At 64.8% G+C, this 23,658-nt stretch overlaps 1 protein-coding gene across 3 annotated transcripts in view; it reads left to right on the top strand.

Moving 5' to 3' along the window:
* Nucleotides 1–3,604: 3,604 nt before the first annotated feature.
* The window catches only part of Kcnt1 (potassium sodium-activated channel subfamily T member 1), a 61,243-nt gene continuing 41,189 nt past the window's right edge, over nucleotides 3,605–23,658 (top strand). For 2 of the 3 annotated variants that reach the window (XR_006147647.1, XM_042681020.1), the window contains exon 1: nucleotides 3,620–3,714. Coding sequence is in view for 2 of the 3 variants with exons in the window: in XM_042681020.1 (XP_042536954.1) it covers nucleotides 3,620–3,714 (95 nt within the window). In the remaining variant the exon portion in view is untranslated. Of the gene's footprint in view, nucleotides 3,715–23,658 lie in introns of all 3 variants that reach the window. The other variant, XM_042681022.1, reaches the window with a different exon arrangement.

Raw genomic sequence — 23,658 nt, forward strand, 5'->3', positions numbered from 1 at the left:
CTGCTCCCCTTCCCACCAGCCAGGAGACCGCCGTCCCGCCAAGATGCTGTGGTCAGCACTACATTGCCCTGGGTTAGTTCCAGCAGTTTCTATCATAGACAGACTCTTTGCACCCCTGTTCCATCCTCGGGCCCAGCCAAGGGCTTTGCAGTGTGGTGCGTGCTGCAGTTCCTTTCCTGTGGCCGCAACATGGTTACACATCTGGGCTGACCACTGGTAAGATGAGCCGCTTCTCCCCGTCGACCCTCCTGCCCATTCCTGATCATCTGTTCTTCAGTATGAATTGATGAAACAGACTCTGAGAAAATAAAGCTATGCCGTGTCACTTCCCCACCCTCCCTCAGTACTGGAGACAGAGCCAGGGCCTTGTGTATGTAGGTCCGTGCTCTTCCACTCAAGCACACAGCTGGCCTGGTGTGCTCTTGCCTGCAGGTGATTGGCTGTGCCTGATGGTTGTGCTCTTGCCTGCAGCTGATTGGCTGTGCCTGATGGTTGTGCTCTTGCCTGCAGCTGATTGGCTGTGCCTGTTGGTTGTGCTCTTGCCTGCAGCTGATTGGCTGTGCCTGTTGGTTGTGCTCTTCCTGCAGCTGATTGGCTGTGCCTGTTGGTTGTGCTCTTGCCTGCAGTTGACTGTGCCTGCTGGTTGGAGGATGGGCTGCTGGGCCTTCAGGAACCCGGCCACAGGGAAACCCCACGATCCCCAGACCTGGGGGCTGTAGCCAACCCTAGGGGTGCTTTTCCCCCCAACTGCCCTGGCTCCTTGTACCCCTTGCTCTTGGTTTGTGGGTGCCCCAGGCTTGGCCACTGTATCTGGCCTAATAATTCTTCATTTGATTCCTCCTGGGATTCCACATAAACGATTAAGCCAACCTCGAACCCAGCCCCCACTTCTTCCTTTCCGGTTCTGCCACTCTTTCTTCCGCTGTGGTGCCTGCCCCTGGGGGGGTCAGAGGATGAGGACCAGGGGGACGGTCTGGTCCCCACGAGAGCTCTCCTCTGCAGTGACCATGGGGCGGACTCAGGGGGGTGTCTGGGAAGCTCCTGCTTCGGTGCTGGTGGCCTCCTGGCTGGGTGCTCCAGGATTCTGTGCCACCATGAGGCAGGTCAGGGTGCCCAGGGAGGGAATCACCCAACTGGAACCCATGTACCAGGACTGGGCCATGCCCAGCCATGGGGCCCTGGGCTGTCCTATCCCTGTCCCTGCTGCCTCAGACATGCCGGCTGGCCGGGGCAGGAGGGAAGAGTGCCCTGTCCTCTTGGCCCTGCCTGCAAGGGACAGCGGATCCCACACACTGAACTCCACACCTTGTTCTGAAGGTGCCAGGCAGGTAGGTACCTTCCTTAAGCCACAAAAGTGTTGAACTCTTGTGGAAATGGCTGTTTCTCAGAAGTCAGAACCATAGCAGGTGCGATCTCGGGGTCCCGGGCTTCCCCTTGGGTCACATGGGGAGGAGCAAGAAGGGGACTGGGAGATGTAGCCCTAGGGCCTGGTTGCAGGGCCAGAGCCATGTGTTACTCTACTTGGTCACCTCCCTGGGGATGCCTCCCCCTCACGTGCCTGGACGTGCTCTGCGACCTGCCCCTGGCCCAGCACGCCTCACCAAGCCTCACTACGCAGGAAGCAGCAATTCCATCACGTCCCTCCCCCAGTGGGCACCTTTCCAAGAGGCCCTGGCGCCCCTGGCCTCTGTCCCATACAATAAACAGTCCTGGGGGGGGGGGGGATCTGCTGAGGGAACGAGGCCGATGCCAGAGGGGAGAAAACCCGACCTACACAGAAGACGGGGCAGCACAAGAAAGGGGCAAAACCAAGAAAACACAGCCCCAGCCCGCAACCCCATGGCTTCCCACCTGCCGCTACCTCCCGTGGCCCTGCCAGCTTGTGGCCAAGGAAAACATCAGCCACTCTGATGCAATCAGGAAAATATTGTTTTTCAAATGCTGCCAGATTCCCAAGGTTGGATGTGTGACCTGATAGACAAGGGGCAGGGGCGCCTGCCACTGGCAGCCACAGCTTAGGCACCCAGGACAGGCGCCCATACCTGCCCACCTGCTGCTCACCTGCAGTTAGGGGCTCGGGACAGTTTGTGGGCTCAAGGAAGGTGTACCCTTCCTGAGTGGAGTGGGGTGAGGAGGGTCCTGGGTCTGGTGCCCAGATGAGTGGCCTTGCAGCCTAGACAGCAGCACCTTCCAGGAAGGGTCTGGTCAGCACATCTGTGCACCTGCCACTCACCCTCCCTGCCCTTCTCTGCCCTGCTGCCTGTCACACAGGAACGGGCCTGGACAGGACAGAGAACTCCCTGCCCCTCCATTCTCCCTTGGAGGGAGGGCCCAGTAAGCGGACCCTGAGTCCATCCAGGGGAAGAAAAACAAGCTTCCCTTCCCGGCTTTTTGTTTTCAGAAGAGCCTGACGGGCATTGCTCAGGCGGGGTGTAAGGCTGTGGCCTCAGGGGATTGTACCCTGGGCTGTTGGAAGGAAGCAATGAGGGAGGCCGAGGCGGGGGCCAGAGGCACAAGGAAGGGGCCGCAGCCTCCCTCCCAGGGCCATGCTGGGGCCCCAGAGGCCCATCAGGCCACTGCATTCTTGGATGGAAAGTGCTGTCGGGGCCTCTGCCGGGCTGGAGCTCTGCCGTCCGCTGGTGTGGAAGGCTAAGAGGATATAGTGGTGGCCAGGGGCTGTTCCCGCCCCCACTGGAGGCTGAGGATGGGGAGCTGACCTGGATGCTGCATGTGGTGACACACAGGTGGAGATGGAGACAGGAAAGGTGAAAGACCGGAAGACCAATTGTTGGCCACAAAGGGCTGCGAGGTGCCCGGGCTGCCCCCAACCCTGCTCTGACACTGCCAGTGTCTGTGATCCAGTGACGCCCACAGCAAGCTCTGGGTGAGCCCAGAGTCCTGATGCATGGCCGGCAGCGTGAGTGCCAGACGCCAGGCAGCACCCGCCCCCACACAGGACCTGAGTCCCAGGGGCTGCATACAAGGCCCACCTCCCCTGGGCAGCAGTGGAGGGTCTGAGAGGAAGGCCTGGGGGCTGGCGTGCTTGCTCTGGATCCTAAAGGGAGGCTGGGCCACAGGAGGACTGGCAGGGCCTGCCCCAGGGCCTGTGGCTGAGCTGGGGAGCAGCTCGGACAAGACCCGCCCCCTGTCCCTTCCCCACATACCTGCTCAGGTGTCCTGCCCCACCAGGCTCCGCCCCCAGAACAGACGCCCCGCCCCGCGCCGCCAGGCCCCGCCCACGATCCGATGCCCTACAGCCGCGAGTGAGTCCCCGCCCCCGCGCAGATGTCCCACCCCGCCCCGCCAGGCACCGCCCCCAGAACAGAAGCCCCGCCCCGGGCCGCCAGACCCCGCCCCCATCCCGTGCCCTACAGCCGCGAGGCCCCGCCCCGCGCACGTGTCCCGCCTCGGGCCGCCAGGCGCCGCCTCGGGACCCGCCCCCTCCGGTGTCCCGCCCCCCGGGGTCGCGGAGGCCGGGCTCCGCGCGTCCGGCGGGGCGAGGGGCTGCGCGCGTCCGGCGGGGACGCGGCGGCTGAGCGGGCGCCGCGTGTACCCGCAGGCGGCCCTGCGCCGGAGACGGCGGCCGCGGGTTCGCGCTCCCGGACACCGTCGCCCCAAGATGAGCGACCTGGACACCGAGGTGCTGCCGCTGCCGCCGCGGTACCGCTTCCGGGACCTGCTTCTGGGCGACCAGCCCTTCCCGAACGACGACAGGTAGGCGGGCGGGGGCCGGGGCCGGGGGCGCGCGCCGCGAGCGCGGGAGGGGGTAGCCGGGGACGGCGGGCCGGGGCGCGGGCGGGGGCCGGGGCCGGGGGCCGGGGCCGGGGGCGCGGGCGGGGGCGCGGGCGGGGGCCGGGGCCGGGGGCGCGGGCGGGGGCGCGGGCGGGGGCCGGGGCCGGGGGCGCGGTGGGGGGTCCCGGGGACGACGGGCCGGGGCGCGGGCGGGGGCCGGGGCCGGGGGCGCGGGCGGGGGCGCGGGCGGGGGCCGGGGCCGGGGGCGCGGTGGAGGGTCCCGGGGACGACGGGCCGGGGCGCGGGCGCGGGCGGGGGCCGGGGCCGGGGGCGCGGTGGGGGGTCCCGGGGACGACGGGCCGGGGCGCGGGCGCGGGCGGGGGCCGGGGCCGGGGGCGCGGTGGGGGGTCCCGGGGACGACGGGCCGGGGCGCGGGCGCGGGCGGGGGCCGGGGCCGGGGGCGCGGTGGGGGGTCCCGGGGACGACGGGCCGGGGCCGGGGCCGGCGGCCGCCGGGGCTGCGCTGTCCGCGGTGCTGAGCTCCGCGCGCCGCCGCCGCGCCCTTCAACTTTCCCCGCTGCCCGGCGCCCGGAGTTTCGGGGCGCCGCCGACAGGGGCGCGCGGCTGGGCCTCCCGGAGGCCGGCGGGGGTCCCCGCCTCCCGGCGCGCAGCCGCGGCTCCGCTGGCCTGGGGCGAAGCCGGGCCGGGCGCGGGCGGCCGGGCCTTGCGGCGGGGCCGGCCGAGCCCTCGGGACCCCGGACAGCCGGCGGCGGGCCCGGGGCAGGGGGGGGGGGTCGCTCTGCCTCCTCCCCAAATAGCTGTCCTGGGTAAACACCCCGCCGGGGCCGGGAGGGGGCGGCCCTGCCCGCGCCAGGGCTCGCGCCAGAGCTGGGGCGCTGGACCCGCGTGCCCTTCAAGTGTCTGCCACTCTCTCGGGACACGCGCACGCGTGCGCACGCACCCCGCACAGGCACGCGCACACACCTGGGCCTGGGCTGCACGTTCCTGCCGAGGTGCCCTATTCAAGTGGACGCCTACATCACCGGCGGCTCCGGGAGCGGCTGCTGGCCGGAAACCGTGCGTGCGAGTGGGGCCGTGTGCAGGCCTGCGTGTGCCCAGCCCGCGTGCTGAGCAGCGGGGCCGAGGGGGCGGATTCCCAAGCCTCCATCCAATGAGAGCCCAGGAGCCAGAGTCCTGCAGAGACTCTTAAACTTGGTGATCTCTGTCTGTTGAACTAAGTGCTGTCACAATAAATAAAGCCACCTGTGGAGGAGATTCGTGCAGAGAGGTGGCCCCGGGGTCTGTGGCTGGGTGGGGACTCTCTCACCCTCCCTGACCCACAGAAGCAAGCGCTGGGCACCAGAAACCCCAGAACCAGCTCCCCGTGGGCCAGCTCAGCCAGGACTTAGTTCTAGAAAGCAGCAACTTTACAAGGTTATTCCAGTGAAGGTAGAAAACAGTGTCTGTCTCCCCAGTGGTGCTGGGGTCTTCGGGTAACAGGCAAACGCCAGCCACCGTAGTGATGAGATTGTAATGCCCCAAGCTTTCATTTCCAGAAGTAGATGGCAGGGGCTCTCTGCCAGCCATAGGGGGCCCCGCAGCTCGGTGCTGCAAAGTGCCCAGGCTCAGGAAGTGGGTAGGAAGCTACCATTGATTAAATTCATCAGAGTCCTGGAGCTGCCATCGAATTAGAGTCCTAGAGCTGCCATTGAATTCACCGCAGAGTCCTAGAGCTGCCACTGAATTCATTGGAGTCCTAGAGTTGTGTGTGGTTTACTTTGAGTAAAAGTACCACTGGTGACACTGTATATCACCAACAGCTCTGCCAGGTCCTTCCTCTCCACTGTCTCATACCACAGCATAGGTGTCACCCTGAAAGGAAGCCCCTACACTTTGGGAACGAATTTTCTAGTTTTCTCAAATAGCCTCTCTCTCTGGTGGTTGCTGGGCTATGAGCTGCAGGATAGCTGAGTCTGAGTCTGTCCGTGTCTCTTTCAAGACCATACACTCTAGAATGTCTCCTTCAGCCCCCCCCCCCCCCAATCCTGTCAAGGGCAAGTGGAACCAGGGAATAAGACCCCGCCCTGCAGGAGCCTGAGGTTCCAAGCTTTGTCTGTAATGACCTGGGACTCAGAGCCTGGACCCCCAGCTGAGGGTCAGGAGGGTAATGACCTGGGACTCAGGGCCTGGACCCCCAGCTGAGGGTCAGGAGGGTAATGACCTGGGACTCAGGGCCTGGACCCCCAGCTGAGGGTCAGGAGGGTAATGACCTGGGACTCAGGGCCTGGGCCCCTGCTCACAGTCCCTCCTCTGCTCCTGGCCCTGGCCTGAGGCCCTCTGCCACTGCACTCGAGGGGCCTCATCTGTTCTCTCCTCAGCCTCCTCCTCCACCCCCCTCAGCATCGCTGATTCCCAGAGTGAAGGATGAGGCGGGGGCACTTCCGTCTGGCCTGCCAGGGCCTCTCCCAAGTGTGCCAGTGGCCCGGGCAGCAATGCCAAGAGGGGCTGGGGATCTAGGCCCGTGCCGCTCCGGGCCTGAGAGGGTCTAGAAGAGCCGGGCCCCACCTGCAGCTGTGGCAGGTTGGCTCCTGTAAGCCATCCAGGGCCTCCATGGAGTGGTGGCAGCAGGGGGTAGGCTGGTGTTCTGGGACAGAGTAGCACAGATCCCCCCAGGACTTGCTAGTCTCTCAGCCAAGGGGCCATCGGAGGGAGGTGTGAGCCTGCTTGCTGTCTCCTCCCCTGGAGGAGGGCCCCAGCACCCAGTCCAGGGCAGGGCATTGTAAACTCAGCACAGAGCTGCCCTCCCCCCCCCCCTCCCCCCGCTTCAAGGCAGGCTCCATGGGACAGTTGGGGGAGCTGCATCCCGCTTCTGGCGGGCTGTGGGCGGGTGGAGGGCTGTACTTCCTGTTTTCCAGGAGAATGAAGCCACTTGAAGTGAGTCAACAGGCCTCAGTGGCCTTGGGGGAGAGGAGCTCACCTCCCACGAGGGCAGCCGGGGCCAGGCTGCCAAGGCTGGCCTCTCCTGGGGGACCCAGCATACCACGGAGCCCATGGGAGTCAAGAAGAGAGCCTGCCCCTTCAGGGGGCTCATGCAGCCCTGGGTAGATAGACCCTCACGAGTCAGGCCCTGTCCTGGGGTCTCCCCCAGGCAGCAGCCAGGCAAGCCACTTGGGGCCCCTACCCTTCTCAGACATGCCACTGCCCCGTGCCCCAGAGCCCTCGGAGCAGCTTCAAGGGGCCCTGGCCTCTCTCGCAGGAGCTGCCCCTCCTTGCCTCCTGAGAACCTCCAGCAGCACAGTGCTGGGAGCTTCAGACTTGGGGGTCAGCAGCCGCCCAAAGGGCCATATTGATGAGGCAGCAGAGCTGGACCAAGGCAGCACCTGGGTCATGGCTGCTTCTTAGAACCCTGTTCCTGGTCTGCAGTATGGAGCTAAGGCTCCGCCCCGCCCCCGGTGCTGAGGCTCAAGAAAGAGGGAGAGCTGAGCGCTGGTGGCTCACACCTGTCATCCCAGCTACTCAGGATGCTGAGATCTGAGGATCTCGGTTCAAAGCTAGCCTGGACAGGAAAGTCTGTGAGACTCTTAGCTCCAATAAACCACTAGAAAACTAGAAGTGGTGCTGTGGCTCAGGTGGTAGACCGCTCACCTTGAGTTGAAGAGCTGAGGGACAGCACCCAGGCCCAGAGTTCAGGCCCACAACTGACCAAAAAAAAAAAAAAAGGAAGTAGAGGCCTGTGTGTGTTGGGGTGGGAGGGATGGGGGGAGATGGGGTGGGGGAGGATGGGGTCTGCCACAGGTTCATCCTCCACAAGGGGCAGGACCAAGCCAAACCAGGCTTAGAAGAGCTGCTGGTGGGGAGATGGCCCTAGCAGATGGCCACCTCCTGGCCTATTGTCCAAGGCTAAGGCCCCAGGCACTGGCGCCATGGGCAGAGTGGGGAACCCTTCTGCACAGAGGCCAGGAAAGTGTCGGAAGTGCTGGGCTGTATTGCTGGGCTCTAGGCAGGTGAGAGGTCTACCCCAGCAACCCCATGTGCTGTCCAGGCTGTGGGAGCCCCGGAGGCTGGGGGGAGGTGTCTCCATAGGTGGGGAAGGCCCCAGGAGCCCTGAGTGGAGGCACCAGAGCCGGTGTTTGGATGTGAACAGGGCCCCAAGGACCCCATCCCAGCGGCCCGAGCTCCTCTGAGAGGAAATGGAACCCACTCACTTCCCCAGAGCCATCCCAGCCAGTGAGATGTGGGAGACAGAGCCAGGAGGGCCAGGGCCAGGGCCAGCAGCCCCACCTTGGGGACGATGCTGTGGGCGCGAGGAGGAGCAGGCCATCCCCAAGAGGCCCCAGGACCCGGCACATGGCACCGCTGGCCTCCTGCCCACTGTCCAGCTGGGGGAACGGAAGTAGGTCAGGCCGTCCCAGGAGGGCCAATCCCGGCCCCTCTGGAGAAGGAAGGAGCGCCAGGCTCCACACTGTAGAAGCGGTGGGGCGTCTCGAGGGTCAGTCCACTCTCAGAGCCACTCACTTACAAGTGTTAATAACTGAACAGTAGCAGCACTGGGCTGGGAGCACGACTCAGCAGGCCATAGTTGGGTGTGGAGAGAAACTTCTTTAGAATCATCCCTGGCTGACTGCCAAGTGCCTGGATGGCCAGGAGCTCATTACTGCCCTTCCCACCCACCCACACGCCTGCCCGCACGCCATGCTCACCACCCTGGCCTCTCCCCAGCCCGCACCAGAATGGGGAGCCTGTGGCCTTCGTTAGGGGAGCTCTGCCTGGGCTCCGCCTCCGCCGATGGGCCTGTCTGTTAGACACAGTCTGGGCTCAGAACCAGCCCCAGGTGCCCAAAGGCTGTCCGAGCAGCAGGTGTTATGAAGGAACACCACGGACGCTCCTGCAGGGGGCCCACAGGCACAGTGGGCATGGGATAGGCCACACCTGCCACACTCCCCTGCCTTGGACTCTGGTGGGGCCCCACATGGCCCCTGGCTCCCCGTAGGAGACACGGCCATCCCTCATGGCCAAGGCTTTGACATGGGAGACTGGCAGCAGGGAAGATCTGTGCAGCCGGCCGGGTCCAGGGCTGGGGGTAGGGTGTGGGGTGTTGCTCACAGCTGGCAGGAGGGCCCGGGTGAGCAGTGATAGTTTTAGGGGGCAGTGGGGGCGCAAGATGGAGGCAGGGGCTGCTGGGGTGCAGGCGGAGGCAGGTGAGGAAGGGTGGGAGGATGGGGTCTGAGAAGCGTGCCCTCCCGGACTGGGGAGGAGGGCAGGAGAAGCCCTGTTGCACTGGAGGCCTGGGTTGGCTGGCTGGCTGGAGCCTCACACGGGCAGGCTTTGCGTGGACCCATGGGGTGTGAGCTGAAGCTGTCCCAGCAGAGGGGAGCGCGGTGGGTGACGACGTGTGCCACCCGTGCCCACCAGGCTCCAGGGTGGGAGTGGAAGCCGAGCAGGCTGGGCTGGCGCTGGAGTGGGCTGTTTGTCCCTGCCCCTGGCCTTTGTCATGCCGGAGCCACTCAGCTCCCAGAAGTGTCAGGCGGCGCAGCCTTCCCAGGATGTTATATTTAAAGCTTTGCCTGGGGCCTGTCCTGGACTCCGTGCTAGCCTGACAGGCGGAGCTGGACTGGCAGTTCTGTGTGGTCACCCCAGGGAGACTGGGGCTGGGTGAGCCACAGCGCTGCCCCTGCCTTTCTCCTCATCCACAGGGGCCGGAACCTGCCTAGCACCACATCCTCTTGCTTCAGAGGCTGCAGATGGCCGAGAAAGTAGATTTGGTCCAGGCTGGGAGGTGCTCTGGTTGGGGCAGGCCCAGCTGCAAGGACCAGGGAGCTCAGCCTGCTGTCCCTCTCTGACACCGTCTTTGTGCCCCTGGCATGGGGAAGCGGGGATTTGAGGGGGAGGCCAGGGCTGTGTCTGAAGGTTCTGTCCTGGCCTACGTGTCCACAGGTGTCCGGAGAGTGTGATATGGGTCACTGTCCAGTCCAGAGCTGATTCAAGGCTGGGCTGTCCTCCAGCATCCTGGGGTGCCTGGGAGCCGGGCCTGAGAAGTCCCCGAGTCAGGGTGGGGGACGGAGAGGCTGTGTGACCCTCTGGTGGATGTGTAGCCCCAGGGCACGCCCCACTTCTGCTGTCTGGCGGCCTGCGTGTGGGCTTGGCCATCTCTCCGCCCCAGGAGGTCTGCGTCGGCAGGACCCACACTGGAGGGTAAAGGGCAAATGGATGAAACACAGTCAGTGAGAAGTGTGGGTAGGGGTGGGCGTCAGCGGGGGAGGGCAGGTCGTTGTTTGCTGGGGCTGTGAGCACTACACGGTGCCTGGGGACTCAAATCCCAGCCTCTCAGCGGGGCAGCTGCCTCCACCTGGCTCTGCATGGTGAGCCATCAGCGATGCATGCTTCTGCCATGAGAAGTGGCTCTGACTCTCCAACGCCCACACTAAGGACACTTGGAAATGCCCTGAGAAAACCAAACCCAGCATCCTGAGGAGCTGTGTCCCTCATCCTGTCCCCTGAGTTCACATGGCGGGGCACAGTGCTTTGTCCCCTAAGCCCACACCCCAGGGACTCTCACGCAGGACTCCAAAGCGGATTCCTTCTGGATTACCATAGAATGGAGCCCTGGCGTCCAGTGAGACAGTGAGGGGCAGCCGCTGCTGAGCCTCGAGGCTGGGTATGGGGCAGTACCTTGCCCAGGTGCCCGCAGCGTATGCATGCAGCACCCCGGGCTCCTCCATTGGAACACGAAGACGTCATGCTCACGATCGGCCTGCGCGGGCTCCACCGCAGACCGCCTCAGAGGACGGCCCCCGCGGCTCTCACCAGCTGGGGCTGAGGCCCAGAGCAAGAGCTGGCAGCCGGGGGTCCTGGCGCCTGCGGCCACACCCACAGGGAAAGACTGCGCTCGGGATTCTTCCCATCCCGACTTCCCACACACGCCCACTGGGAGTCAGGGCTTCCGTGTGTGGGTGTGGGGAGGACGCAGGTGAGCCCACAGCAACCCAGGGACGGCTGGGGAGCCCGCAGGCGCCTCCCCGCGGCTGTGCACACTTTGGTCTAACTTCCTCGACCTTCACCTGTTCCATCCAGTTCCGCACCTCCGCCTGCTGCGCACCACAGCAGTCATCAGAAGCCCCAGCACTCGGGGACCGAGGCCATCGCCAGCAAGGTACCAGGCTCTGCGGCGGGCCTCGCCCAGACCACGGGGCTGGGGCCTGCAGGCTGGACAGCAGCGGTCCCGCTGGCCCCATTGTGGACCTCTGGATTCCAGAAGTGGAGGAAATCAGAGCCCTGTTGTTCCAAGGCACCAGTTGGTCATGGTGTTCCCAGAGTCTCAGAGGAAGGCCGGCCGGGGAGCCGCAAACGCTGTTTCCAACATAGGGTTTCCAGCGCCGGGCGCTCAGGCCGCCGCCGCCACCCTTGTTGGGAGCCAGCTCAGGAGCCAGCGGCCGCTGATGGACCCCGTCCTGGGGCTGCGCTGCCCTCCTGAATGGCAGGTGGAAATGCTGGAAGAAAGGCCCCCCCCATGTCCATGGCGGCCAAGTGGGGAGGAGAAGCCACTGTCCTGCTGGACAAGGTCAGTAAGAACAGCCTCCCACCGCCGCCGGCCACCAGCGGGAGCAGTGGGGGAGCGCCCCCTCAGGCAGGCCGAGGGGCTGCACCTTCCACCATCACCTCCAGGAGGGCACTGGAAGGAGGCCATTCTGCAGCCAAGGGGAGCCCTGCTCCTTGAGTCCCCAGGGCCTACCAGAGAGTGGGAGCTGACTTGGGATGGAGGGGGGGGACAGGAAGAGCCAGGAAGGTGTCCAGGCCTGGGGGGCAGGCTGAGGACAAGCCTGGGACTCTTTACAGTTCTGTGCTCAGCTGGGAAGCCATGTGCCAGCCAGTCCAGGACAGACCGAAGCTTTTCACTGGGCCTCCACCCCAGGGAAGAGCACCACGTCCAGGGAGGCCCTCAGGAAAAAGCTGCCGGGGAAGGCTACAGGGTAAAGGTCCGGGGCCAGAAGCTGCTCTCTAGCCTCTGTCGCCCAGGGCACGGGGCACAGCCTGGGCCCTAGGCAAATCCTGGCTCTACCTCTTCCCCTCCTCCATTCTGAGCCCCAGTGGCTCCTCCAGCCCATATGTGCCAGCTCACTGCACAGCAAGGAGAAGCTTCCTGGCGTTCCCAAGGGGAGACTGGACACCAGGAGGAAGCCCAGCCCTGCCTCTCACCCAGGGGCCTCACTAATTGCTCTCCTCTCTCCTTATTGTGCCACGGCCTCTTCTAGAGCGACTGGCCAGGCAGAGCCTGTGTCCCCTTCTGGAGGCCAGGGGACCCTGGCAGTGGCTGTGATGCACTCAGAGAGCAGTGTGTCATCAGGCAGGCAGCACCCCAACCCCCACACCCACACCAAAGACAGCTCCACCTTCGCAGCGTCCCTCCCTACTCCCAAGGCCCCTGCGTGGACACCCCCAGGGAGCTGTGGGGCCTGCCTGGATCCTTCCCGGGTCACTGAGCAGTCGCTCTCAGGCACTAGCCGTGTCCCAGTCGCTGGGGCGTGGGACTGTGTGGACCCGTGGACTCAGTGAGGAGTCCTGGATGGTAAGAGTCTCTGCAGGCCCAGCACGCAGTCACCAGTGTCTGTGTTTGGCAGAGGGCCCAGGATGCCACAGGCAGTAGAGCAAATCTGTGACCGACTGGCAGAACACCCTTGGCAGGTGGGATGAATTGTGGGTTTGTTGCTGTTGTTGTTTGCCGGTCCTGGGGCTTGAACTCAGGGCCTGGGCACTGTCCTTTTGTCTATTGCTCAGGGCTAGCACTCTACTACTTCAGACACAGCGCCTCTTCTCGCTTTTTCTGTGTATGGGATAATGAGGAATGGAACCCAGGGCTTCATGCATGCTAGGCAGGCACTCTGCCACTGAGCCACCTTCCCAGCCCAAGTGGAATGAGTTTTGACCTTAGATTTTTTGGGTGTTACAGGGCCCTCTAACAGGGAGGCAGGGAGACAGAAGAGCTAGAGTGGAGATGTGATACAGGAAGCAGAAGCACCAAGCTAAGGAAGGAGTAGGTGCTGGCAGCCAACCAGGACAGCCCCTGTGCTCCCTGGAGCCCGGGGAAGAAGCACCTCAGGACGGTGCTATGCCTATGCTTTGTCTCCGTCACTGAACTGGTGGTAATTGGTCACAGCCCGAGGAGCACAGGAGCCATGTTTGAGCGCTGTCCTCTCCCATGCTGTCGTCCTCACCTTGGCCAATAGGGGCCCTTCCAGCTGACCCCTGGGCCCTTCGACGTGACTCCATTTCTCTTTGCTGCTTCCTTGATCTCTGGGAAACTGGATTGCCTGTGCCCTGGGTCTTCTCTGCCGGGTATCTGCCTTCCAGGAACTCCTTCCGCTGGGGATGGAGTGAGGTTCACAATACTGGCTCAGAGTCTTTATTTTGGATCTCAGTACCTTGCACACCCCCTGTGTTTGCTAATTATATTGTTCTTTTTACTTCACCAAGGTTTAAAATGGTTGCAATCTGTTCCATAACCAGACTTTGCATAATTATCTAACACTTGCTGCAAAGCCGAGTACTCTGGCTTCCCGCTGACCACACACGCATTCACCGAGCCGTCTCTGTCCCCGAGCCTTGTCCATCCCCGAGCTCCCTCCTGTTTGAGTGGGCTACATTCACCATTGAGGCGTTTCCCCCAAGAAGAGCATCTGTGCACTTGAGACGTCTCCCCGTGTCTATGTGCGTGGACGATACCTGGGCTGGGTATAATAGTCCCGTCACACTTTCTGTTTCTCAGTGTTGGATCTGACTGGGACAGTCATCCACGGGTGCTCGCTCAAGCCCATCCAGAGCCAGCCAGCTCTGCTCCTGACAGTGATGCCGCCTTCATCTGCTGTCCCCAGAAAGTTCTTTCTTTGGCTCAAGTTCACTGGACTAGGAAGGGCCAGTATCTGAGCAGAGTCGATCCTGCCATTATTTTCCCAAAACCCAGCACACAGTTCTTCCTTTGCTTTGGCAGTATATTCCTAAATGCTTTCGGAAGCATTTAAGTATTTAAAGTATTGAAGTATCCGTATTTAAAATACTTAGAGACCTCGAGGCCATTACCCAGGGGCCCAGAGGGCCCATCAGGAAGCGCATCCACCCTTTCTCCATGCTGGGATTAGAGTCTGCCTCCATGCTGTGGTCAGAGTTGTGTCTAGGTCAGCAATTTGATTTTCAGGGTGTCTTCTGATTGGATTCACTTAGTCATAAAGGGGATGATTTCTGGGCTCCCGGGAGGGTTAGCCTGTCTCCCAGTGTACCTGGTCTGAGATGAACACACTTATCTAGGTTCTGAGCACTGCTTTTATTGAACATCCTGCTCATTAGGGGAAGTTCCTTCTGCCCTGGGGTTGTTTGCTGACAGCTTGGTTCTCTGTCTTTGGAGTCCATATTCCCGCCCCCCCCTCATCTTGCTTCCCTTCCTCCTTTTCTTTAACTACTTATTTCATCCATAATAGAATGCAGAGAACAGCATGTGTACCTTTTAACTGTCTTCAAATGTACATTCAGTGCATCAGACACATCCAGTGTTGTGCACCATCTTCCTTCCCAACCTGACACTGTCCCTGTTAAATGCTGCCCTCCTCTCTCCCCACCCCGCCACCCTCTGCCCCCAGCACAGACCCCTGACTTCCTGCCTTGGTAGATTTGGTGTCTCTGGAGACCGAAGTAGAATCCCGCAGGACTTCTCCTTCTGGCTCAGTTCTCAGCCTCTAGGCCCACTGCTGCTGGAGCAGGTGTCAGACTTTTCCTCCTGCCTGCGGCTGAGCCCCACTCCCCGCTGTGGGGGACGTTGCCCGTGCCCCCACCCAGCCTGGACACTGCGGGTCTTCTGCCCTTGGCCACTGTGCCGCGTGTCCCAGGCTTTCCTGGCACACCTGCCCTTGCACCTGTGGCCATTGCACCACCCAGCCCCGCGGTTCTCAACCCACCTCAGCTGGGGCTGGGGGAGCTACCTCACCTCACCTGGGGGAGGGGCCCTCAACACCCCACCTGGGGGGAGGGGGACTCAACACCCCACCTGGGGGGAGGGGCCCTCAACACCCCACCTGAGGGGAGGGGCCCTCAACACCCCAGCTGGGGGGAGGGGCCCTCAACACCCCAGCTGGGGGGAGGGGCCCTCAACACCCCAGCTGGGGGGAGGGGCCCTCAACACCCCAGCTGGGGGGAGGGGCCCTCAACACCCTACCTGGGGGGAGGGGGCCCTCAACACCCCACCTGAGGGGCAGGGGGCCCTCAACACCCCACCTGAGGGGCAGGGGGCCCTCAACACCCCACCTGGGGGGAGGGGCCCTCAACACCCCACCTGGGGGGAGGGGGCCCTCAACACCCCACCTGGGGGGAGGGGGCCTCAACACCCCACCTGAGGGGAGGGTGCCTCAACACCCCACCTGAGGGGAGGGGGCCCTCAACACCCCACCTGGGGGGAGGGGGCCCTCAACACCCCAGCTGGGGGGCAGGGGGCCCTCAACACCCCACCTGGGGGGAGGGGCCCTCAACACCCCACCTGGGGGGAGGGGGCCCTCAACACCCCACCTGAGGGGAGGGGGCCCTCAACACCCCACCTGAGGGGAGGGGCCCTCAACACCCCACCTGAGGGGAGGGGGCCCTCAACACCCCAGCTGGGGGGGAGGGGCCCTCAACACCCCAGCTGGGGGGGAGGGTGCCTCAACACCCCAGCTGGGGGGAGGGGCCCTCAACACCCCAGCTGGGGGGAGGGGCCCTCAACACCCCAGCTGGGGGGGAGGGGCCCTCAACACCCCACCTGGGGGGAGGGGCCCTCAACACCCCAGCTGGGGGGGAGGGGCCCTGGGGCGGGCCTGGGCTGGCAGGTGAGCAGAGCCGCCCCGCCGGGCTGCCCTCCCCTCCCTCGCTTGGCCCGCCCGGTCCGCGGGCGCCCTCCCCGTCCCGACCGTACCACTGCGGCGGCGCGGCGGTGGTTGCGCCCGGCGCCGCCCCCGCCCGGCTCCCGCAGGATGGCGCGGGCCAAGCTGCCGCGCTCGCCGTCCGAGGGCAAGGCGGGCCCGGGGGGCGCCCCGGCCGGCGCGTCGGCCCCCGAGGAGCCGCACGGCCTCAGCCCCCTGCTGCCGGCCCGCGGCGGGGGCTCGGTGGGCAGCGACGTGGGCCAGAGGTAGGGGCGCGGGGCCGCGGCGGGGGGCTGCGCGGGGCCGCGGCGGGGGGCTGCGCGGGGCCGCGGCGGGGGGCTGCGCGGGCGCTCCGCCCGCCCCGGGGCCGGGCCTCCTCCTGGCCCCGCCGGCCCCGCCGGCCCCGGGCGCCGGGCCGCTGCCCGCCCAGCGCCGGCCCCGGGGCCTGGGAGCCGCGGGCGGCGCGCTCCGCTCGGGCCGCGGGGAGGCGGGCGCGGCCCAGGCATGGGGGCTTGCACGGCAAACTCTGGCTGAGGGGCAGTCAGGGCTCAGGCTCCAGCGGGGAGGCCCTGGGGGGAGCCCCGGGGCCCAGGGCTGACCCCGGAGGGAGCCCAGGGCGCATGGCCCTGGCACAGCACGGGTGTCACGGTGAGCGGGCGGCAGAGTTCCCGGCGCTCCTGCCTGTGCCTGAGTGGGGGTGGGGGTGTGAATCACTCCTGGACGGTCGGCTCCGCTCGAGGCTTGCGCTTGGGAGAGAAGAGGCCCACCAGGGCGGAGAGCAGGGCGCAGGGCCGGGCAGGAGGCGTTGGTGGAGCATTCCAGGCAGGGGTAGCCAGGGCCAGAGCTGGGGTGTGGGGGTGAAGGGCCAGGGTCAAGGTGCTGAGGGTTGGCAGGGACAGGGCTGACAGATGGTTAGACCAAGGGCCTGGGGTGCCTCTCCCTCCCCGACTCCTTGGCCACTCCCCGCACCTGCCCACCGGCTCCTGCTTGTCGCTGTCCCTGTGCGGAAGGCTGCTGCCAGCATGCTCCCATTTGCCGGAAGAGACTGTTGAGGGCCTGCTCACAGCTGGTGGACAGCTCGGGACAGGAGGGCCCTGGAGGACTGTTCCTCGTCCTCCCTCTTCCTGGGTACGGTGCGGCCAGGGGTCCTGGAAGCTCTGCTGGGGGCCAGCCTGGCTCCTGAGGCCTGGCTGTGCTTCCTAGGTGGCATGGGCGCCTGCAGTGCAGCCTGAGAGCCCCGGCCACTTCCCCCAGGAAGTCCACCATGCTCACCCTGCTCCTGCCCCCGCCCCATGGGCCACAAGCTGTATTGCTGGTTCTCTCCATCCCCAGCGGAGTCCTGGCCAGCCCCCCGTCCCCTATTTGAGGGCACAGAAGGGAGCTGCTGCAGAGCTAGACTCAGGCAGCACCTGCCTACAGCCGCAGCACCAGCTGTTGCTCTGAAGATGAGCCCCAGGAGCCCTGCCCGCCCAGCAGGAGAGCATTTGGTGGGTTTGTGCCTGAGGAACTCAGGTGTGGTGGAATTTCTGGGTGAGGCCCAGGTAGGGAGGCGAGTGTCTGCGGAGGGACGGACGGCTAGTCCTGCTACTTGCATCTTGAATCCCTGGCTGCCCACCATGCCCTGGACCAGGAGGCCCGGCCCTCCTTCCTGACCCCAGGAGCGGAGCCTCGAGTGAGCAGTTTGCCTGCCCCATGCATATCCTTGGTGGGGACGTGCCCTGGCCCGCATGCCCCCCCCCCACCTCATTAACACAGCCCCATCCAGCCTGGGCAACCTGAGCACCTTCCCCAGGGTGCTTCTCCTGCTTCCCTGAGGTCAGGGCTTAGAAAGGATGGGAGGGACCCATTCCAGGCAGCTTTCGAGCTCAGGAGTACAGTAGGGGAGAGGTTGGGCCACTTAGTGAATTTTTGTCCAGGTTGGACACTGGGACTCCTTCTGGCTGCCCCAATACCTTTGGGCTTAGATGGGGCCTCCAGGCCCATCCTGGACCAGCCGTGCAGTGAGGGGCAGGAAACGGAGGGAACCACAGCACTGCACTGGCAGCCGAGAGGGACAGCAGGGGGAGGGGAGCACGGAGGACAGTGTCCCCCCAGGCAAATGGTGGGAGACTCCAGAAGTCCCAGTGACGGTCACTTGTGTGCTGTGGAGAGCAGGTAGAGGGCGCTCGGGCAGAGGCGTCTGCTGCATTGTCCTCCCTGCCCTGCCCCTCAGGTCAGGCCTGAGGGTTTTGGCCTGGGAATGTAGGGGTCTTCCTGTCCATGCCAAGGAACCCGAGTCCTAATTGGATGGTGTGAGAGTTGACCAGGGCTGTGTGGCTGCGAGTCTTAGTTTTCCTGTGGCTTTGGAGACTGGATGAACCAGGCTAGGGAGTGGACAGGGGCCTCCTTGGCTGGCAGTGTCTCCGTGCGGTGTCCTGAGCGGTCCCTGCGAGCGCACACGTCACCCTGAGTTGAACCTTGTAAGGAACCTCTCTCCCAAGTGTCACAGCCTGGGTCCTGGTGGAACGGTCCAGTCTCTCCCAAATGCACGCTTCCCCTCACTGCGCTGAGGGGACCCCCGGAGACCTGGAGCAAGCAAGCTCCCTCTCCTGAGTGGAGAATGCGTCCAGCTTGCGGGACGGTGGGTGTGGGGACTGCAGAAAGAAGGGGACATAGGTCTGTCAGCCCAGAGGGGTTCCCAGAGGAGCTGCCTCCCCGCGCTCTGGGACAGAGTCTGCGCTTTCCCAGCACAGTTTTGCCCGCCCCCACCGGGACGCCTGTCTAGCTGCAGCTCTGCTAGCTGCAGAGGAACACCGGCTGTGTCCTGAGCCTTCCGCTGGCCGCTGCCTCCAGACTGCTAGGTGGAGCTGAGACTCCCCCACAGACCCAGTCTGCTCGGGTGCTGCCTCAGCTGTAGGCAGAGAACCCAGGCTGGGGCCTCATCTCACATCCCAGTCATGAGAGGCTGTGTGACTGGGGGAGGAGCCGCACGGCTCCTGGGTAGGATGCTCTGGTGGGAGCAGGCTTCCCTCTCCTCCCCGACCCTCTCCTTGCTCTGCTGCTTACCTGGCAGGGCGAGTCCCGGTGGGCTGCCTCCCCTTCACCGAGGCCTGCACAGGCTGCAAAGCTCCAGAGGCTGTGGGCCTTCCCAGGAGCACACCCTTGTCTGTTTGCCCGACAGGCCTGTGCCAACCTGAGCAGGGGGGTGGGAGGGAACCAGGTGGCCTTTCCTGGACATTCCAGAGGTGGTCTTGGGCAGAACACAGAGAGGCTTCACGGGCTGGTGAGGCCTCCACTCCCACCAGTGCTTGGAGGGTCTGTTGCATGCCGTCCTGCTGAGACCAAGGGGAGACCCTGGGCTTCTGTCCCAGGAAGCAAGGCTGCTGTATTCCCAGGCTGGAAGCCCCCTCCCTGGTCCAACTGCAGTGAGCCCCAGCCCTGCCAGGCTCCTGTAGACCCAGGGCCAAGTGTGGGCAGCGCTGATAGTCCTGAGAGCAATGTCAGTCAGAACACACAGGACCTGGCCGCTGCCACCCCCACCAGCACACTGCCCTCCAGGGCCTGTTGGAGCTGGGGTGGAGGGCTTGGTCTCCCAGAGTGCGCGGCTGAGCACGCAGACCTGCACCTCCTCCCTGCCAGCAGGCCTGGGGAAGACAGTGCTCGGCTCTGCCCCTTTGCTCAGTCTTCTGGAAAGTGTCTGCTTTGAGCCTTAAGAGAAGTTCTCTGAAGTGGAGCACAGACCCCCCCCCCCATCCCCACGCTGCCCGCCCTCCACATGGGCTGAGCCCCACGCTTTCCACATGGACTGGGCTTTGAGCCCATGCTGTCCACACGGGCCGGACCTCGAGCCCCACGCTGCTCCTACTCCACACGGACCAGGCCTCACGCTACCCACATGGGCTGGGCCTCAAGCCCCACGCTGCTCATCCTCCACACGGACCAGGCCTCACGCTGCCCACACGGGCTGGGCCTCAAGCCCCACACTGCCCGTCCTCCACATGGACCAGGCCTCACGCTGCCCACACGGGCTGGGCCTCAAGCCCCATGCTGCCTGTCCTCCACACAGGCCGGGCCTCTGGCTCCCACTAGTACAGGCCACACCAGTCTTGGTGTTAACTGCCCTCTGGCCAGCCTGGGAAAATGTGCAGCCCTGCTGATCAGGACTAGGCCGGTACAGGGTGCTCCTTGGCCCATAGGAAGTGGAGGGGTGGTCCCAAGCCCCTGGCCTGTGGGCCAGGCAGCGGCCTTGTAGAGGAGCAAGCCCAAGGCTGAGCTGCCCTGGCAGTTGCCCGGCTGCACGGCCCTGTGCAGGTGTAGTTTCTGCAGCCCTGCGAGCCTCGGTGACGAGAGCCGATGGGTGTTCCCGGGGGAGCATTGGGCATAGTGCTGGGTGGGGCGGGGCAGAGACTCCTGGGGCACCGCATCCTGCCCTCTTGGCCTGCATTTGTCACCCCACCTGACCAAGGTGTGGGGATGCATGTCAGACGGCTGTGCTGCTTCCATGAGCACCGAAGGACCGGCCTGCCTCCTGCGGCCCTGCATGCTGGGCTGCCTGCCCTGGCCCCGCCGCGGCACCCAGGGCCCCCGCGTCAGAGCGTGGGACTCTGCTGCCCTTGGATGCTGCCCCAAATCCTACCTGGTCTCAGGACCTAGCTGCTTGGCCTGCCCCTCGCCTTCTGTGATGTGTGGCTCTGTCCCCAGGCCTCAGGTGGAAGATTTCAGCCTGGACTCCTCTCTCTCTCAGTAAGTGCCTCTGGGGAGGGACTGTGTCTGCACACCTCCGGGGCCTGAGTCCCTCTGGAACAGTCCTTGCGGCCCAGCGCCACTGCCCTGCAGCTGGACAGGGCACGGCTCGCCTGGCGGCCTCCAGGGCTGCAATCAAACAGGGTGTGAGGGGCCCTGGAGCAGGAGCCCAGGCAGGACACGGCCCGCAGTGGAGCAACAGGATGGAAGCTACCTGAATGGGTGCCAGCATGCCGGGCCCCGGACCCCAGCCTCAGCCCTGCTTGGGGCCTTGGGAGGGCGGCCTGCCCCACTGTGAGCTCTGCACACTCTTCCACTAAGATTTAGGTCAAGTGGCAGGAGGTAGCCGGTGTCCCTGGGTGCTCACCCCACCACACTCCGGGGCTCGGCACGTGGTGTGTGCCGTGATCTCCAAGTGAGGCTCTCCTTTGTGCGTTATTAATTACCATCGCCAGCAGCGGCAACCACCATTCACAGGGCCTCTCTGGCTGCAGAGAGCTTCAGGCACCTGTCTGTCACTGTGGTTGGCCTTGTTAGTCTTCGAGAGCCGTGGGCTGTGGCTGGGGCCATGGTGGGGCCTTTCTTCTCATCTAGCACCCCACGACAGAGTGGGTGATGGTTAGAGCCAGCCACGTTGGCAGGGCTCTGCCCCACCCCAGGCAATTGGGGACATAGATCTTTGTGTGGCCTCCAGAGGCTCAGGGCCAGAGTGAGAAGGGCCTGAGGGGCTGTCTTTTGGGGGGACGGCCAGGCCAGGGCTATCTGCTAATCTGAGGAGTCAGTACCTTCCTCCTGGGCCACTCTGCACCCCCCCTCCCTGGTTCCTAGGCCCCATTCCCCTGCCTGCCCTGGCAGTGAGCTCCCTGGACAGAGCAGTCCGTCCTGGGTGCTAGCCGAGGGCAAGTGTGAGGAGCTAGGAGGGCCTGGGGCCCACCGCCCTTCCTGCTGGAGCCTCAGCATCCTGGGCAGGAGTCTGTTGAGGCCCATAGGTGAGGGGCTGGGGGCCGGGGGCCCACAGGTGAGGGGCCAGGGTCCACCCCAGCCAGCTCCCAGCAGTCAGTGCCTCGGGCCCAGTGTCTGGCCTCTAGGCCTCTGGGCTGGCCACAGGCTCTGCCAGGGCGCAGGACCACCCAGTCAGGGACCTGGCGGGGCTCTTAGCCTGGCTGGGCACTTGCTGCACAGAGCCCTGAGAAGCCTGGGCTCGGCCGCTGGAGGATGGCGGCCAGCACCCTGTGCCCTGCGCCCGCCCTCCAGGCACTCACAGAAGAGCCCCAAGCTGGGAAGCTCATTGTTAACTCCACTGTGGACGAAGCACCTGGCCTGCCCTTGGGAGGCCATTCTGTCATTGTTCCTGTTCCCCAGGGAGGGGGCCAGGTGGGGGCAGGACCTGCGTCTGGCCGCAGTCCCAGGACTCTGCTGCCTGCCAGGCCAACACAGGTCCAGGACCTCAGGAATTCAGGCCAGCCTGAGGGCGCCCAGAGTCTGGAAGGGGGGGCTGCCCGAGGGGGAGGGGGTGGTAGCTCAGAGCCCTTCCCCCCCCCCCCCCCCCCCCCCCCCGCTGCAGCCAACCGGCCTGACTCAACCTGGCGGGAGCCCCCCCCCCCCCCCCGCCCGCCCCTTTCCAATTCATTAAGGCAAGTCACACCTGCCCCCTTCCACACACTCCAGGGCCAAGTGGATAGTTTTCATGGACTTCTTGTGGCGGGGCTGGAGGAAGTGGCCGCCGCGGTTCATTAAACATTTAAGGTGAAGGAGTTTCATGAATTTCTCTGGCACTGCAGGGTTCCAACCTCGGGGAGGCAGAGCTGCGGCCTGTGGCTCCCCGCTGGCTGGTGGGAGGGTGCCTGGCCACCCCGCCTTCGGGGCTGGCCAGCCCGCTGTGAGCATCAGGCCAGGCAGGGCTAGTCCAGGTCGGCTGGCCTGACCCCACACTGGCTTGGCAGGGTCCTGTGGCTCTGTCCCCATCTGTGAAGCACAGTGGCTCACTGTGGCCGGGTCTCTGGCCATGGGGAGGGCACCAGGCAGAGGGAGAGGGTCGCTGCACAGAGCCAGACGTGGGTGTAGACGTGGGCTGGCGAGGTCTCAAGAGGGAAGCCAGGCACCAGCTCGAGAAGAAGGGCCTGGGAGGCGGCTGAGGCGGTGGTGAGCCGCTGGGGAGGGGTGGGCAGGAATACCCCAGGACATGATATCCAGCCCAACCTGCCCAGCGGGGAAGGAGAAGGGAGGCAGGGGATGTCTGGATCCCCAGTGTGTCCAGAACGCAGAGCTGGCTCTGACCTGGGGGAGGGGCAGCCATGGGTCCCGAACTGGAAGGGCAAGAGGGGCAGGGCAGGCCCCAGACCACAGACTGGGTGGGTTAAAAGACAAGGTTTGTTCCAGCTCAGTTATGCACCAAGCCCGTGATGGAGGAGTACAGGGCAGCTCCTGGCACCATACGGCAGAGGGAAATGCGTGCACACTCGTGCGTGAGCACACACGTGTACAACCCCACGCCGGCGCTGGCCGGGGTGGCAGGGCCAGTGTGGGGAGTCAAGGGGGGGCCTTGGTCAGTGGCAGTGGGCTGAGGCCTGGCTGGGGGAGGAGCCCCCTCCTCCCTGCCCCCCCTCCCCCCGGGTCTGCACTGTGGAGGAGGCCAACAAATAGGGAGGAGCTGTTCTTGGGCTCCAGTGTGCCTTAGGACCTGTGCTGGGAGGACTGCAGAGGAACTGACCCAGGCCTGGCCCTCACCTCCCCACCGAAGCCCCTGCCCTGCCTGTCCTTGACCTCTGCCCTGTCCCACCCGGCCTCCAACTCCTTCAGAGACTTCCTGGGGTCTCTCCCAGCTGGGGCTCCCTGCCCTGGGAGAGAAAGAGGGTGTGTGTGGCGCAGTGGGTATGAGAAGGGGGAGGAGGGGATGGGATGGAGTGGGGGTGGTGAGTGTGTGGTTGGGGTACACCAGCCCTAGCACTGAGCTGCCCTCCGGTCTAGGAGAGCCTCCCAGGATCGAGGGCTGCCCCGGGGATGGCCTGCACCAGGTCTGGTGCCCGTCCTCAGCGGGGAGGGCCTGGGCCCCGCACTCTTCCTGAGCTCTGTGACCCACGGAGCGGGTCTCCACCCCACAGCGGCGCACACAGAAAGGCCGCTAGGCACACAGTGGGCCCGCACCCTGTGCGTGCGTGCGTGCGTCACGCTCGGGAATGAAGACCGAACACCTTTGGGGACATTGGGCTGGCCAGACCCAGCTGGCAGTGACAGCTCATACAACTCACAGCCTGGGGCTCAGAGACCCCTGTCCCAGTGGACAGTGACAGGGGGGGAAAGAGGAAAACAGGACCTACCTCCACCTGCAGGGA

This window comes from Dipodomys spectabilis, unplaced genomic scaffold (assembly GCF_019054845.1).
Source record: "Dipodomys spectabilis isolate Male_0828 unplaced genomic scaffold, ASM1905484v1 ptg000067l, whole genome shotgun sequence".
Classification (NCBI taxonomy): Eukaryota; Metazoa; Chordata; class Mammalia; order Rodentia; family Heteromyidae; genus Dipodomys; species Dipodomys spectabilis.